Genomic DNA, 15176 nt, shown 5'->3' with positions numbered 1-15176 from the left:
TTATAAACACGAATACATAAAGAATACAATGTAGCATTCTGTCGCTCTGTCATTCTGTAAAACAATACCTTGAAATTTTGTTAAGTAACGACAGTGACACCCAGCGGCCAGCTAGAGAGGCGTTTTTGACTTCTCTTCTGAAACTATGAAAGACCCACACATTATTTTTGGATGGGAGGTCAGTCAGTCAATTTGCCATTCACCAGTAATTTGAATGTAATATAGGCCAGTGGTGTAAAGTAACAAAGTACATGTACTCAAGTACTGTACTTAAGTACAATTGAGGTATTTTTGACTTTACTTGGGTATTTCCAATTTCCAATAATTTTACTTCTACTTTGTTTGTCAAATTGTCACCCATCTGTATGTGCATGTTAACTTAACAGATGGTCTTTAAGTGACCTGAAATGATCTCCAAAACATTTTTACCTTGCTTGGAGACAACAGAAAATGATTTGATAAAGTTAAGTTAATAATTTACTATTAAAATACTTGCAATTTACAGAAATAGAGGCATCACCTGATGCTAGACAAGTGATATATTCAAGAACTTTATTTGACATCCCAATATTTTTTGACAACATCATTGGCATCGCAGTGATTCTTCTATAAGGAAAAGGAGTAATACCAGGGCAAAAATCTGCTCTTTTCTTAAGATGGAAAGAGAACTTACATTTCAGTTTAATCCATAAGCCTTTTATCTGTACCATCTTTACACCATAATACACAATCTGTTAAAAAGTAATATTAAGTACTTTGCCAACCTGAGCTACAAGCATAGATAACAGCAATAGACATATGATATGACGGTGGACAATTGTATGCTAGGTGTTGGTGAAATCTTGTAATTACATAGCATTGAAAGAGGATCTCCGACAAAGGACACAACACATACAGCAGTATATTAGCAGTACAAGTAATGTTACATAAAAGGCAAATAGTATTAATATCTCAGGAAATTGTATCCATGTTTTACACTGCATTATCAGCTTTTCTTGTTAATGACTACAAGGGAATAGTTCTATTTCTTATGCGGTGTGAGATTAAATAAACTCAACGCATAAACTTTTATGGGCATGGTAATACAATCACCAAAGTGTTCAATAGACCCTCTAGGAATTTGTGTGGTGGAATTTGAAGCTTGAAAATCATTCATCTCTACATTTATAACATTTAAAGGCAAAAACAAAAGTGCAAGAACAGATGTGTTTCAGATTGGCTTGAGAAATAACATCACCAGCCAATTAAAATATATATCTATATACTGTAGTTGAGCTTGATTATTTCTAAACAGGTAGGCAACAACAGAAAGCAAACATTTCTGAGGAACATAAAATAGGAATAAAGAGTAGGATGCTGACCTTAGCCAACATCATCTCACATTACAAAACACCAGCCAGTCCATCTAGAGCTCCTAATTGCACTCATTAAAACATGGCTCCATCTTACCCCCTCAATGTGAGAGACAGGGGGTACAGTCAGGCATACGAGTGGGCAGGATGGGAGATCACTCACTAAGTCGGAGACTGGGGGGGTGGTGTATCATTCTTCTCTCGTGTGATCTTTGGGAACTGGATTTGCCAGCATATAAAAACAAATGCTTATGTATTAACCACATTAACCCCTGGCATGTCGCTATAGGCGGAAATTCTCAAAAATAACCTAGGCCCATATGCTTGATTTCGTAGGCTAGTGTTGTGCAGCGGAAATAGTAGATCTACAAGCTTACAACTCGTTGCAACGCGCTGTGAGCTGGTAGATCAGCTGTTTGTTGCATGATGGTGTCAGGCTTAAGTGGTTAATGTGTGAACTAGGTGCGCAGAATACTTTGTGTGTGGGTGTGTGTGTGTGTTGAGTGTGAACTAAGTGTGCAGAATACTCTGTGTGTGTGTGAGTGTGAGTGTGAGTGTGTGTGTGTGTGTGTGTGTAGTGATGGAATGAACAGTGGCAAAAAGGAGGAAGACCAGTAGGGAATTGCTTTCCCTGGGAGGGCGACACAGTTGATGTAACTCTTGACAGGGTGTTCCAGAGAGCCAGAAGAGAGAAGACGGTCCATGTCCCCCATCAGCAGCTGCAGCTTTCTGCTGAAGGCTTAGCTCTGTCGTTCCTATCCAGTTTTATGGGTTCTGGGAATTCATTATACAACTCGACCTCTGTCTCCTAGAGGTAACCAAAGCATTGTGTCAGAGTCAGACAGTGGGCTAGAGAATCCAGAGCAACATTATTATAGATAAATAACTGAATTAACATGGAAATTAAAGAATTTCAGTGTTATTCGCAAGCTACAAAGCAGGCATCTCCACGGTCTTTAACCAACCTACCTGTTTAAGGGCGTTACGTGCAATAGTCTGGAATGCTTGTTCTACGTTGATGGCTTCTTTGGCACTGGTCTCAAAGTAGGGGATGTTGTTCTTACTCTGACACCAAGCCTGAGCTCTTTTGGTGGTTACCTGCATGTGTGAGGACACAACACATTCACAAACTAGAAAGGTGCACTCAGTAGAGTCTCCACCAGGAGGCATGCCCTAATAATAATAACACCACTATATGCAGTGACATTTCTATGTAAAGCCATGAAAGTAGCATGGCATGTTATTACAAAGTTGTACATAGTCACAACTACTGTATTTACCTCGCTGTCTTTCTCATACGCATACATCGTTTATTTTCCGATTTTCGCTCAGATTTCGGTTGTTCAATTTGCTATTTAATCCACAAAGTCTGATTGACTTTGTGGATTAAAATATTTTACATTATTCTTAGAAGCCTGGGAAGCATTGTTGTAGTTGACTGATGCGAGTTTAGCTGCAGACAAAAACATCAAGTGGAGATGAACCAAACACGACCCCAGTGCAACAGTAGGTTTAAGGCTCTTTTAGAAAGAGCCAGGCAAGTGTATTCACAAAAGCAATAATTAAAACAGCCTCTCTAGGTCTGAGAGCAAAATGTTTGTGTCAGTTCCAATAGGTTCCAATTGTTAATCACTGATGCTTGTATGATCCAACATGAACACATCCCAAGAGAGTGACGAACATCTCTCATTTTAGACTGTGGTCTGAAATTCATGAACAAAGGGTGAAAGTAGACCCAGTTAGAAAACTATATCTGACCGGTTCTACCAAATTAAGCCAGTCATTGAAGCACAGTTGGAGAAAATGTTTACTTTGTCAAATTCATTCCGTTCTCAGTTTTCAAAGTTTCTTCTGATTTTAATAAAATCTTGGCTTTCATTATTGTAAACTACATAATTGCTAGTTCAGAAGTACCGTTTTCTGTACTGTGACAGAATTTTACCTCTGAGCTATGTGCTTAGAACCCTGTGCCCACCTTTGTCACAAGTAGATCACACTATTTTAAAGACTATTTGCACATATGTGACCAACGAAGGCCGAGGCAGAGAAATTCAATGACACACTTCCCCTGTGAGCTCACTGATACCAACCTGTCTATTCTCTAGGTCAATCTTGTTGCCTAGCACCACAAAAGGAAAGTTCTCAGGGTCTCGAGGGCTGGCCTGTATCAGAAACTCATCCCTCCAGCTGTCTAGGGTCTTGAAGGTGTTGGGCGCAGTCACATCGAACACCAGCACACAGCAGTCTGCTCCACGGTAGAAAGCTACTCCCAGAGACTGGAACCTCTCTTGACCAGCAGTGTCCCATATCTAGCCAGACATGGATAGAAGGAATAGAAAGGAGGACAGGATTTCGGAGATAAAGAAATTTGCCTTGGACTCAGATGCTGTACATAGTTGTCATAATCAGTAGCTGCCTCCATAGATTCAATACTAAAAACAAAGCAACACATTTTAAGGTTGGACGATATGGCAAATATATTTGGCAATAGGCAATCGGTGGTTGTTTTTATGGGACGATGTTTTGGCCTGATATTTGTCATTTTATTTAGCAAACATATGGCCCAATTAAATGTAAAGCGCAATACAAAGCGTGAGCAAAGTGTTAAACAATTTGGGGCCATTCTAATAATTATATTATCTGATTTCCGACAAGTCTAACAAAACAGAAAGTGTCCCTGGTGCGTTATATAATACGTGTCCCTGATAGGCTACTCAAATGGAGCGGAGGAGAGTGGAAGAAAGAGGGAATCGCTTTTGCTTTCCTAGTTGTCTCTTTATCAGCTACTGTATGTTTGAGAGCAAAGCTTTGTTTATATTTTCAAAGACGAGCCGTAAAAGCGAAAATCTACAGTAGCTGGTTTCTATAATCCAAATCCTCGCTGCACATTGCAAGCTTGACAACGCAGGAACGCATGTCCCCCGGTCTCATAAGATCGTGCACTTAATTCTATCTCAACTGATTGATGTCAAGCCTGGTTATTAAAACTTGTGTCAGTTGTTTATATCACAAGTCAAGATTTGAAATGCGAGTTCGATGCCCCACGCCGTCACTTTAGTTCCGGGGGGGGGGGAATATTTTATTCCGCAGCGACAGGATTTTTATACAATTTATTATTGTCCATGAAAAATCCGCCTGTAAAAAAGGAAATTTTTGTTTGCCTTTTGCCACATCGTTGCTACTCTCCTTCAACTTCACTTCATCTCCTGGCTTGTGATCTTAGCTTAGTCCTGAAAAGAATATGTTTTGGAGTGATGTTTTACAATTCTTCGTTGTATAAGGAAGTTTTGGTCAGTGAGAGAAGTGCATGGCAGCAGAAAGACAGTCGTGTCATCTTGTCTGTTTGACAGCGCACAGTCATGTTACTATAGTAGCCCGACACTAGCACTACACGTGTTTGTGAGCTTGTAGATCTGCTATTTTCGACACTCATCGGTGGTCGATATATTTTGGCATATCGCTCAACCTTATTACACAACCGGCAATAACAACAAAACAACATAATCCACAACGTCTCACATCATAACATGACACTATTGCTTTTTTTAGTGTATAAGTGAGGGGAAATAATTCACAAAAGTAAAAGAATATTGCCACTTGAGGCCGAGGGACCATTTTGAACACTGGTACAATTGTTTAGAAACAAAATAAAAACTAATTATGAGATTATGAGGCTAATCCTGTAAACTAGGCAATAATACCTTATTTTCATTTATTTTTGTATGGAGGATTTTGTATCTTGTACATTAAAACATGACAATAGAGACTTCCAGTATACCCCTAACATTTCAGTTCACTGAACACGTTATTTCGTATTCACAAGCATTTTCTCCACAAATTGTAACCATTGTACTAGTGCTGCACCTGCATTGTGACAAGCCGATCATCCACCATCACCTCCTTGGTCAAAAAGTCTGCCCCTATTGTAGCTTTGTACTGGTTACTAAACTTCTTATTCACATACTGGTTCATCAAGGAGGTCTTTCCAACGCTGTCAAAAGGTAGGGGAAAAACAGAACAAAAAAGAACATTAACAGGTGAAATAGCAGCAATTGATACTATTTTTAAGCAGGATAAAGGGCAAGAATACTTCCGATTTCCTTTAAGAGGTGGCAATACATAATTGATAAAATTCATAACTACGATGTTTACAATCTGAAGAACACAGCAGATGAAGCAATGGTAACGATGAAGGGTGGTTTGTTAGTTCTAGATGCAGAGAATGCAGTGGGAAAGTACCGGGGTTGTGCTACAAGTCAAGAAAAAAAAGTTCTTAGTCTGCCTAGAGACAACTTATGACACAGTAAGAATTCCAATTCCAACAGAAAATAAAACTGAAATCAAGATCAAACGGGTCATGATGGAAATGAAAAGAAATGTGTTAGTTTAGTTTAGCACAATATAGGTCCTGTTCAGTGGCTGGTGCTAATTTCCTATTCAGCTTCACTGTAGTCAGTATGAGGGATACATATTTATGTGGTCAGTGACTCACCCAGAATCTCCCAAAATGATGACTTTCAAGAGAACTTTCTTCCTGGATGTCATTTTGTCAAAGCTGTCGAGAAAAATGACAAAGTCATAGCTTATTAGTTCTGAGTTGCAACAAGTTGTACAGTGTACAATTGGTGTACAAGATAAATGTGGCTCTATGTAGACAAGCCTATTACAAACATTAACCTACAATAGTGTGTGCAGGGTTCTATGTCAGTGGGCCAATCAGGTTTGAACTACAGTCATTCCAGTCATGTGCTTCCTAAGCTGTTGGCCAAATCACGAGGAACACATCAGTCTTTCTCTCTCCCTCTCACACTCACTTACAGGAAGTAAGTGTGAAGGCAAGCCTCTAGGATTTTTCTCTTTATTTTAGAAGCAACCCTGAACCATTAACACATATGTGGTTTCTTTAGCTCCTTCCGTTGTACTGTCCTGTGAAGAATCTTTGATTTAGCTCAGAACACCACAAACAAATTATAAGGAATATGTCTGAGCGACATGGACACAATGAAATACATTATTTAAATATATATCATATTATAAATAATATTTTATTATTCATTTACATATCAATGAATTGATTACCCACTCAAGCCCTGTTTTATACTTCGTCGCACAACTGTGTCATGCAAAAATAGTGAAAATAGTTCCAACACATCGCAGCATTTTGTGGCACTTTTTGCCTATAAGGACATGCCAAAATACGAATCCATTAATCATCGATTATTTTATTCAATTATTGATTTACAATTATTTTTGTAATGTATTTGTACTCTTTTTTTTTTTGTTATGCATTTGTACTAAAAAAATTAAGGCTGGGAAATTTCAAACAAAACAAATTGTATTGCAGAATGGAAAAAACAAATATGACGACGGCTACAGTCTAAAGGGGTTAGAGTTAGTTAAACAGTACTGTTCAAAAGGCTTTCACTTCTTCTATTTAAACTAGGGGATTTACTTAACAAAAAGGAATAGGTTGGTTAACCCCACTATTTCATAATAGCCTCCTTGTATTCATGCATACCATTTCTTATCTGTGTTGGGGACTTGCCAACCACATGGAATAACAGTGCATACAAAGTTGGAGATGGAGAGCCTCCTGTGTGCCCTTCAGTCCTACTGCATTTTGAATACTTTCTCACAGAATTATTATTGTGTGCGCATTTGCTGATACAATAAATCGTATGCTCACTGGACTCGGCCACAATTTTCATGACTTGTGTAAGTACTGCCTAATACAGGGTTTCTGCAGGTTTAGGCCAGTTAGATTTAAAACTTTTTAGAACTTTTTAATGCCACTCAGAATTTAATGTAACCACTTGAACCCTATCATCCATGTTCTGGGGGACATTTGCAGAAAATAGCTGTTCTATAAGCTCACAATGCTTGGCCATTTTCAGAGAATTGATTTAGGTAGAAATAATAAATTCAGAAAAATAATATGGCTGCCGTTCATGTTTTTGAACTATATGGTTTGAGTGGTTAAGACACATTTATCATTAACAAAAAGGCACAGATACAACGTAAGAAAAATACATCCTAAATCTTATTTTACCCGTCTGTGACATTTGTAAGACCTTTTAAGTACACATATGATTCATGGTCAAACATACCATTTAAATAAGTCAACAGTTCTGAAAACAAGAGACGTACCTTTACAGAAAGATTTCTAAAGCTTTCCTCTCTGACTGACACACATGGCACATGGACCGAAATGGAGTGCAACAGCCAGCAAAGGCTAGTGGATATGATAATCAGAGAACTTCCCTTTCACTTTCAGTATGAATACCACAATACTCATTCATATCTGGTGGTCATGTATTTAATTGGTCACCAATTATGTAATTGTGCAAGTTGATGAGTTCCTTATGAAACTTAAGAATCACAGAAGATCATGCAAATAGGCAGCATAACTCATAACCACAAACAGGATTTTCAACCTGCAGAGTAGCCTAACAGCCAAGAGATTTCCCTTTTTTCTCTCAAAAGCACAACAAACCACACCCTCAGTCTAAATACGAGAGAGAATCATGCAACCCTGACATAAAACCTCCAACTTACCGACCTGTACCCCTCAGTCTTGCCTACACAAAGTCCTCAGTGGGCAACAAGAGCTAAAAAAAAAACTTGCACATTTCTTTTGGAATACAATGGTCATTCTCCCAGTCCCAACCCCAGGAACAGCACTCCACTGACTACCAAACAGAGTGAATAGCTGACAGAGGCATGGAGAATATCTCCTCAGTGTAGTGTTAGGAAAGCTCAGAGCATAGTCACATGATTGCATGAACAGCTCTCAGCTCAAGACCTTTGACCCATGACAGGGACATGGGTCAGAAGACAGCTATTCGTAAATGAGCGGGGTCTATGATCTTTTAACCTATTTGACGATGTAGGCTTAACCTAAAAGAAGTGGATGACTATTGACTAATAAATACAGACATACGTCATAAATTGTATCTGACATTACTAGGTTATAACTAATTCAGAGAACACTACCATAATTGACCCAATTAGTGGTGGTTGTTGAATAAATCTGGATGCTTTTGTCTTTGAAATTGGTAGAAAAATCAAGCTCCTAACAAAAGCTAAGGCTCTCAATTCAATGTTTAACCACTTAAATCCCACATGGTTAAGCAGAGTCCCTCAGGGCTCTATACCAGTGTCTTTTGCGTTTTCTGTTATTGTGGGAAAGGTTTCCGCTGAAAAGAGCCGATCGACAAGCGTGCAACGCGTTTTTTTTCTGCAAAAACTTTCCCCGCAATACGGATGCTGGAGTTTAAGTGGTTAAAGAGCACAATTTAATTTGTCATTATTCACTGTAATTCAAAATCCAATGTTATCAATCTCAGCTAAATAAAATAAATATATTATTTGTATACTTGTGTCAAAGTTGAGAGCATTTTTTATTTATTTTTGTGGCACTAAACTTTGTACTGTGTGTTACTACATTGAAACATCTTATTTGGTCGACAAAATGACAACACATTTAATGGCCTGATCTATAACAAAAAACAAAACAAATTGTGTCCCTTAAACTTACATTGTTGTGACTGAACATCTGAAGATTTGTCAGATCATCAATCAAGTGCAGCTGGTTTGACACGCGCCTATATGCGTCATGAATGGTTTAACCAGTTTTCCAACAGACATTAGTTTCCCAATAACAGTCAGTACCAAAACAAATGTCTAGCTTTTTTGGCCTGTACAGTGATGCTTTAAAAGCACCGTTTCCCAAACAGTGGGTTAGGACCCATGTTTGGGTCACGGACCAATTTTTATGGACCGCAAGTAAATATCCCCTTTTTGTGTCTTCGACAGACAGACAGACAGACAGACAGACAGATACAGTATATATATATATTGTATATATATACACATATATATACAGTATATATATATATATATATATATATATATATATATATATATATATATATATATATATATATATATATTATTTCAAAAGATTTAATAATGTTTAAACAAAACAAAAAAAATCACAACTTTCAATTAAATGAATTCCATTTCAAAAGTATTTCATAAATAAAATAATTGCCATAAATAAATACAAAAATGTTTAAGAGTGAAAATAGCAGATCTACAAGCTCACAACGCGGCACACTGTGAGCTTGTAGATCTGCTATTTTCACTAGTTTGGGTCCTGGGCAAAAATTGAATTTCTCTTCTGGGTCTTCACTTGAGCTAAAAAGGTTTGGGAACCACTGCTTTAAAGGAAAAGTATTCTAATCTCCTTTGAATTCCACCAGTTGCAAAAACGCAGTGGTAATTATGGGGAAGTGCTATGCAATAGTTTCCCCACGAGAACGTTGTAGTGTTGTAGTGTTTGCTGTCATGTTATTTTACGAGTAATATCATCATCAGGTTTATATGAAGCTGCTTCAATGGATCTATAAAACTGCCTGATGAAGATGTATAAGGTCGAAACGTTGCGTCATTAATAAATTAAGTCTTGGGAGCTTAAACCAGTGTGCGGAATCTGCGGATGTTTTTATCTTCTCCTCTATAAAACTCACACAATGAACATTGCATCCAGCAGAAAGCAGGAAGTCTTTTTGGGGACTTTCAGTTCCCGTCTTCAAAAGGTAACATGTTCATATAAAAAAGAATAAATTAAAACAAAATGATAAATAAATAAAGCCGTTTCCTCTTTGGTACTGCTCATTCAAAACAGTGATTGTGCCAATCTGTATAGGAAAACTACAACAATTTAAGCACTTGAACCCTAGCATCCTGGCGGGCTAACATTCGGCAAACATAGCAGATCTACAAGCTCGCAACACATTGTGAGCTTGTACATCGGCTATTTTTGGCGATGATATTTAGTGTAGAGCGAAAACAGGAGGGTGTCTGGTATAGAACCCTTGGGAATCCGGTCAGCTACGTATAGGGTTTAAGGTGAACTTTGCTCATATTTAACATGAAGCTATTCTATTGCAAGAAGGTCATGTAAAGATCAAGACCACATTTCCCTTATGTTCTGTGCGCCAAGATATTGTATTTCTGGATACAATCTCTGGGCAGAACACATTGGGAAGTGTCGTCTGATTTAACATGTCCTCCTCATAATAGAACTATATGATTTACATGGAAAATCTGAAAGGTCCCCTTTAACCCTTTAAGACCTGGAACGCATCTGTGTCATTTTAGATTTCTTTGGCTATTCAAAAATAGCAGATCTACAAGCTTGTAGCGCCGCACTCGGTGCCGCACTACGAGCTTGTAGATCTGCTTTTTTTTTTTAATCTTGATTATTTGTGTAAATCTTTGATTATATATATTTTTAAAGCGAACATTTGTTACTCAAATCTTTGCCTCTGGGGGTCCCTAGAACAAAATATTTTGAGATGGGGATCCGTGGCCAAATACATATCATTTTGGGGGTCCTTGACATGAAAAAGTTAGAGCACCTCTGATATAGAAACATAAGTATTTTCGGAAATCTGCTGTAGAATAGGCCTCAGGCCTTAAAACGAGACTATTGATTACTGAGGCCAGCCTGCTAGTAAGAAGTTGTCTATTCATGAAGATACATCGAAAAGTTTGTTAAAATAAGTAAATATTCTACCAGAGTAAAATATTACTAAAGGTCCTAGCCTGAGGCTGTTATGACCTCTGGCCCTCTCCTCTCCCTGCACAAACACTGGAGGACTCTGAACATGCTGGCAGCACTAGTTTACAAGTCACTCATTTGATTTGCATACTGAATACATTACCCTCCCACACACAGACATAAACAAGCTCTAAACTAAATATAGTTCAAGTCGGCTGAGTTTACTTGTTGCTCAATGCTCACTCCATGTCAACAAGTCACAAAGTCAGGATAGAATGTCATGCTTCCAGACTGACAGTGAGCGTCCCGTGTCTGGCTGTTATACAGGCCAAGTTGCTTCAATGCCATGTTTTATTTAAAAGGGTAGGGTACGTGATTTTCTTTGGTTAACATAAGTGTTAAATAGTCTATATTCTGATAGTACTCATTGCTATACAGTGTTTGTTCAATAACAGGAGTCTTCACGTCTCTCCAGCGCTTTATTAAACAGAAAATGCATTTCAAGTCGGGATACCGACTTAAGACCTAATTTATTAAACAAAAAATGCATTTTCAAGTCGGGATACCGACTTAAGACCTTATTGTATCCAATTAGGATGGATAACTCAGTCAGGATACAGATTAAACAAGTGAAATTGGAAGTCATAACAAATGCATGATGTTGAATTTGGGAATTGTATGGTGTGTGTGGTGTGTGTGTGTGTGTGTGTGTGTGTGTGTGCGCACACACACACACACAACATTGAGGTAAATAAATAAATGGTTGACTGAAAATGGTGACAAGCACAGACCTGTACACACCCAAGCTGCAAACACAGAACGGTCAAGCTACCACTACAAGAGAGCATCATGAGATATTAACATGCCCACATGATAGGCCAACACCTTCCACTTGACAAGACTGAACAGCAGCATGCACAACTGACATGTCTGAGTTAGTTGACTCATTCCAATTGTGCATGGGATTTGATTTAATCGTCACATGGGGATTGAAGGAAAGGATGCATGAAACCTCAAATGAACTGCTCAAGTTACAACATTTGCTGCAGGTGTGTAATGTACAGTACACCACCACCACCCGAGTTAAACGTGTGATCCCTCCCAGAGAGACCCAGATGTCGTCACCGTTAAAGGACACGGTCGATGTTTACAACAACAACCCGTCTGAATTAATAGCAACACGTGATATGCAATCTGTTCATCAAGCAGAAGTGCACCGACCAGTCAGGAGAACTAAAACAAACTGCCAGTATTGAACGTTAACACATAGGTGCAATAGAACACTCCGAACCTCCTAAAATTATAACCCACTCAACAGTCCGGTGATAGCGCATATCTAATGTTGACGACAATCTATTAAGCACGCCAAGCTACATGTATTAAGATTAGAAGCATCTAAATGTGTTATGCTGGGATCTTTAAAAAAAAACCTAGTGATCAGAATTGAATCTACAAGTTTGTCCTGCAAACGTCCCGATCGTGACAATTTCCCGTTTTCTTTTCGGGAGGGTGAGGTATGGTGACCTATGAACATACATTTAGAATAATAAAAACAGTTATTAACTGGAGTACTGTAGCGATCTGTGTCGTTAATTAATAGTCTAACACACGAGTGGTATGATCGAGGCTCATGGTTCATCTTCCCTAACAGGCCGATCCTTGTTTTTCGTCACACACACAAAAAAACACCAGCCCCTTGTGTCGTTAATAATGTGCCGATGATAATGACAACGACAGGCATACACAAACAGATGTGTGGTTAGGTGATTAAAACGTGTCCTATGTATAATAATACAACTTACTTTCAGCTTCGCAGCGCAGGAGAGACGATGACTTGTTGACGTGTCTAGTAGCTGTTGTTGTTCAGGACACTGTGTGGCTAACAGCCGTTAGCAATTAGCTTAGCTCACCCTCTGCTGCCTGTGTACTGCCTGGCTGCCACTCAGTTCGTTAAGCTAGCGTTAATTGGCAATGCCTCGCTTCTAGACTATATAAATGAGTAAATCTGCCTCTTAGGAAATGTATTAATAAGTAAATATGAGGCAGATAGTGGTTTGGAGATTTGGCACTTTGCTCGGGAGCCTCCTTTTTGCCAGCTGAGCTACTGCAGCAACCTGAGATTCTCAGCTTTCTCTCTCCTTCTCTCTTCTCCCCGTTTCACTTCCTCTTCAGTGTTGCCAGGTTTCTCGAGAGAAACAAGCAACCTGGTCTATGAAAACAAGCCTGACTATGCTACATGAGCCCTTTAAACCTGTGTGAAAATAGCCGATCTACAAGATCACAACGCGTCGCCACGCGTCGCGTTGTGAGCTTGTAGATCTGCTTTTTTTTTTATCTAGAAGAAAATGTGGAATCTTTTTTACAACACAAATCTTGTATGGGGGTCCCTGGAAATATTTTCAGATGGGGGTCTGCAGACAAATACAGTCTATTAATTTGGGGTCCTTGACATGAAAATGTTTGAGAACCACTGGTTTAAACAACATTTGAAAGTAACAGGCCCAAGTGTTTATTTGTATTTTGTGTATGGTATGTCTTGTCTCGTTTAATTACCAGCAGTGTCGATATTTGAATATGTTTGTTATTGTGTTTATTGTATGTCTTGTCTAAATATCCTTGCATCAAAGTTGAAAAAAAATCCTGTATGTTTGTCAAAAAAGATGAAAAATAAAGTACAAATCGTAAAAAAAAAAGAAAGTAACAGGCCCAAAAAAACGCAACCCGCAACAACCAATATTTGCAAGCAACTTTACAGAAAAGGAAGCCCTAAGCCGCTTATAACAAGCAGACATGGCAACACTGATCCTCTTCCAAAACAACGTTTGCGTAATGCGTCATTTCGCAAGACGCATCAAAAAAAATAATGTTACCGCCCACTAAAATAGAATAAAATAAAATAAAATATTGATAAGATTCCCCGGACACAAATCTCCTTCCCTCCCCGTCCCCCCATCTTGATCTTGTGGCTTGACTTTTTCTAAATGTGATCATATTTTGAATAATGTAATTAATTAATGCATTGATTGTTCAATCAAATGCTTGAATAATCTCACGAAAATGAGAAAGTAGATAATAAACAAATACAGATGTAAATATTGATGAATATGATGATAATGATGATGATTTAAACAGACAACAGTTCTGTGAAGTTAGAATTTCATTGTTGGAATCATTTATTCGTTGAAATCGTCAAAATGACCACTAGAGGACACTGTCAACTAATTTCAAATGTTTGCGCAGTTAACCAGTATTCATAGATGTTAGCCTACCAGTACCAACCATCAGTGATGGAAGAAGTAGGCCTACTCACATGTTTTACTTAAAGGGATACTTCACTCTCGGGCCGGGGACACATTTAAAAAAAATATTAAAAATAAATGAAAAAAGTTATGGAAAATTCATGGCCCCCTCACGCATTAGTAGGACACTCTAATGCGTGAGGGGGCCATGAATTTTCCATAACTGTTTTCATTTATTTTTAATATTTTTTTTAAATGTGTCCCCGGCCCTAAAGTGAAGTATCCCTTTAAGTAAAAGTATCAATACCACAATGTAGAAATACTCTGCTACAAGAAAACGTCCAGTGTTAAAAATGTACTTGAGTAAGAGTACAAAAGTATTGGCATCAAAATATATATCAAGTACCAAAAGTAAAAGTACTCATTATGCAGCATGATCCCTTTCACAAGTTGTCATGTATAAAAATCGTTAGAAAATAGCAGATCTACAAGCTTACAACGCATAGCAAAGTGATGCGTTGTAAGCTTGTGGATTGGCTATTTTCAAATAGCTAATGTATGTTTTGTAATAATAGGCAAAATCTTCAACTTGTAACTAAAGTTTTCAAATACTTGTAGTGGGATAAAAATTTTCAATATTTGTCTTTGAGATGGAGTGGAGTAGAAGTAAAAGTATTTAAATGTGTAAATACTGAAGAAAGTAAAAAGTACTTGAGTACATGTAATTTAGTTACTTTCCACCACTGCCAACCATGCTACCAACATTTTTTTTTTTGGTGCACCTTGGAGGAATGTAACAACAATGAGCCATTTTGTCAAGGGAGCTTAATGATTAAAGAGAGGTATTGTATCTACTTGTTTGATTATCCTTGTTATCATGAGTGTGTGTGTGTGTGTGTGTGTGTGTGTGTGTGTGTGTGTGTGTGTGTGTGTGTGTGTGTGTGTGTGTGTGTGTGTGTGTGTGTGTGTGTGTGAGAGTGAGGGCAGAGAGGGAGAGAGAAAGAGGGGGAGGGCTCA

At 38.2% G+C, this 15176-nt stretch overlaps 1 protein-coding gene across 1 annotated transcript; it reads right to left on the bottom strand.

Moving 5' to 3' along the window:
- Positions 1–538: 538 nt before the first annotated feature.
- On the bottom strand, positions 539–13081 carry LOC308082385 (ras-related protein rab7-like). The gene is made up of 6 exons (XM_080424113.1): positions 12723–13081; positions 5845–5907; positions 5217–5343; positions 3443–3661; positions 2322–2450; positions 539–2160 (listed from the first exon to the last, which is right to left on the bottom strand). Exons 2-6 carry the CDS (start codon positions 5895–5897, stop codon positions 2065–2067), a joined length of 624 nt encoding a protein of 207 aa, XP_080280239.1. The 5' UTR covers positions 5898–5907; positions 12723–13081; the 3' UTR covers positions 539–2064.
- Between the last annotated feature and the right edge of the window lie 2095 nt (positions 13082–15176).

This window comes from Gymnoscopelus braueri, assembly GCF_963280865.1.
Source record: "Gymnoscopelus braueri genome assembly, chromosome: 3".
Lineage (NCBI taxonomy): Eukaryota > Metazoa > Chordata > Actinopteri > Myctophiformes > Myctophidae > Gymnoscopelus > Gymnoscopelus braueri.
This window is presented reverse-complemented; position numbering and strand designations above follow the sequence as displayed.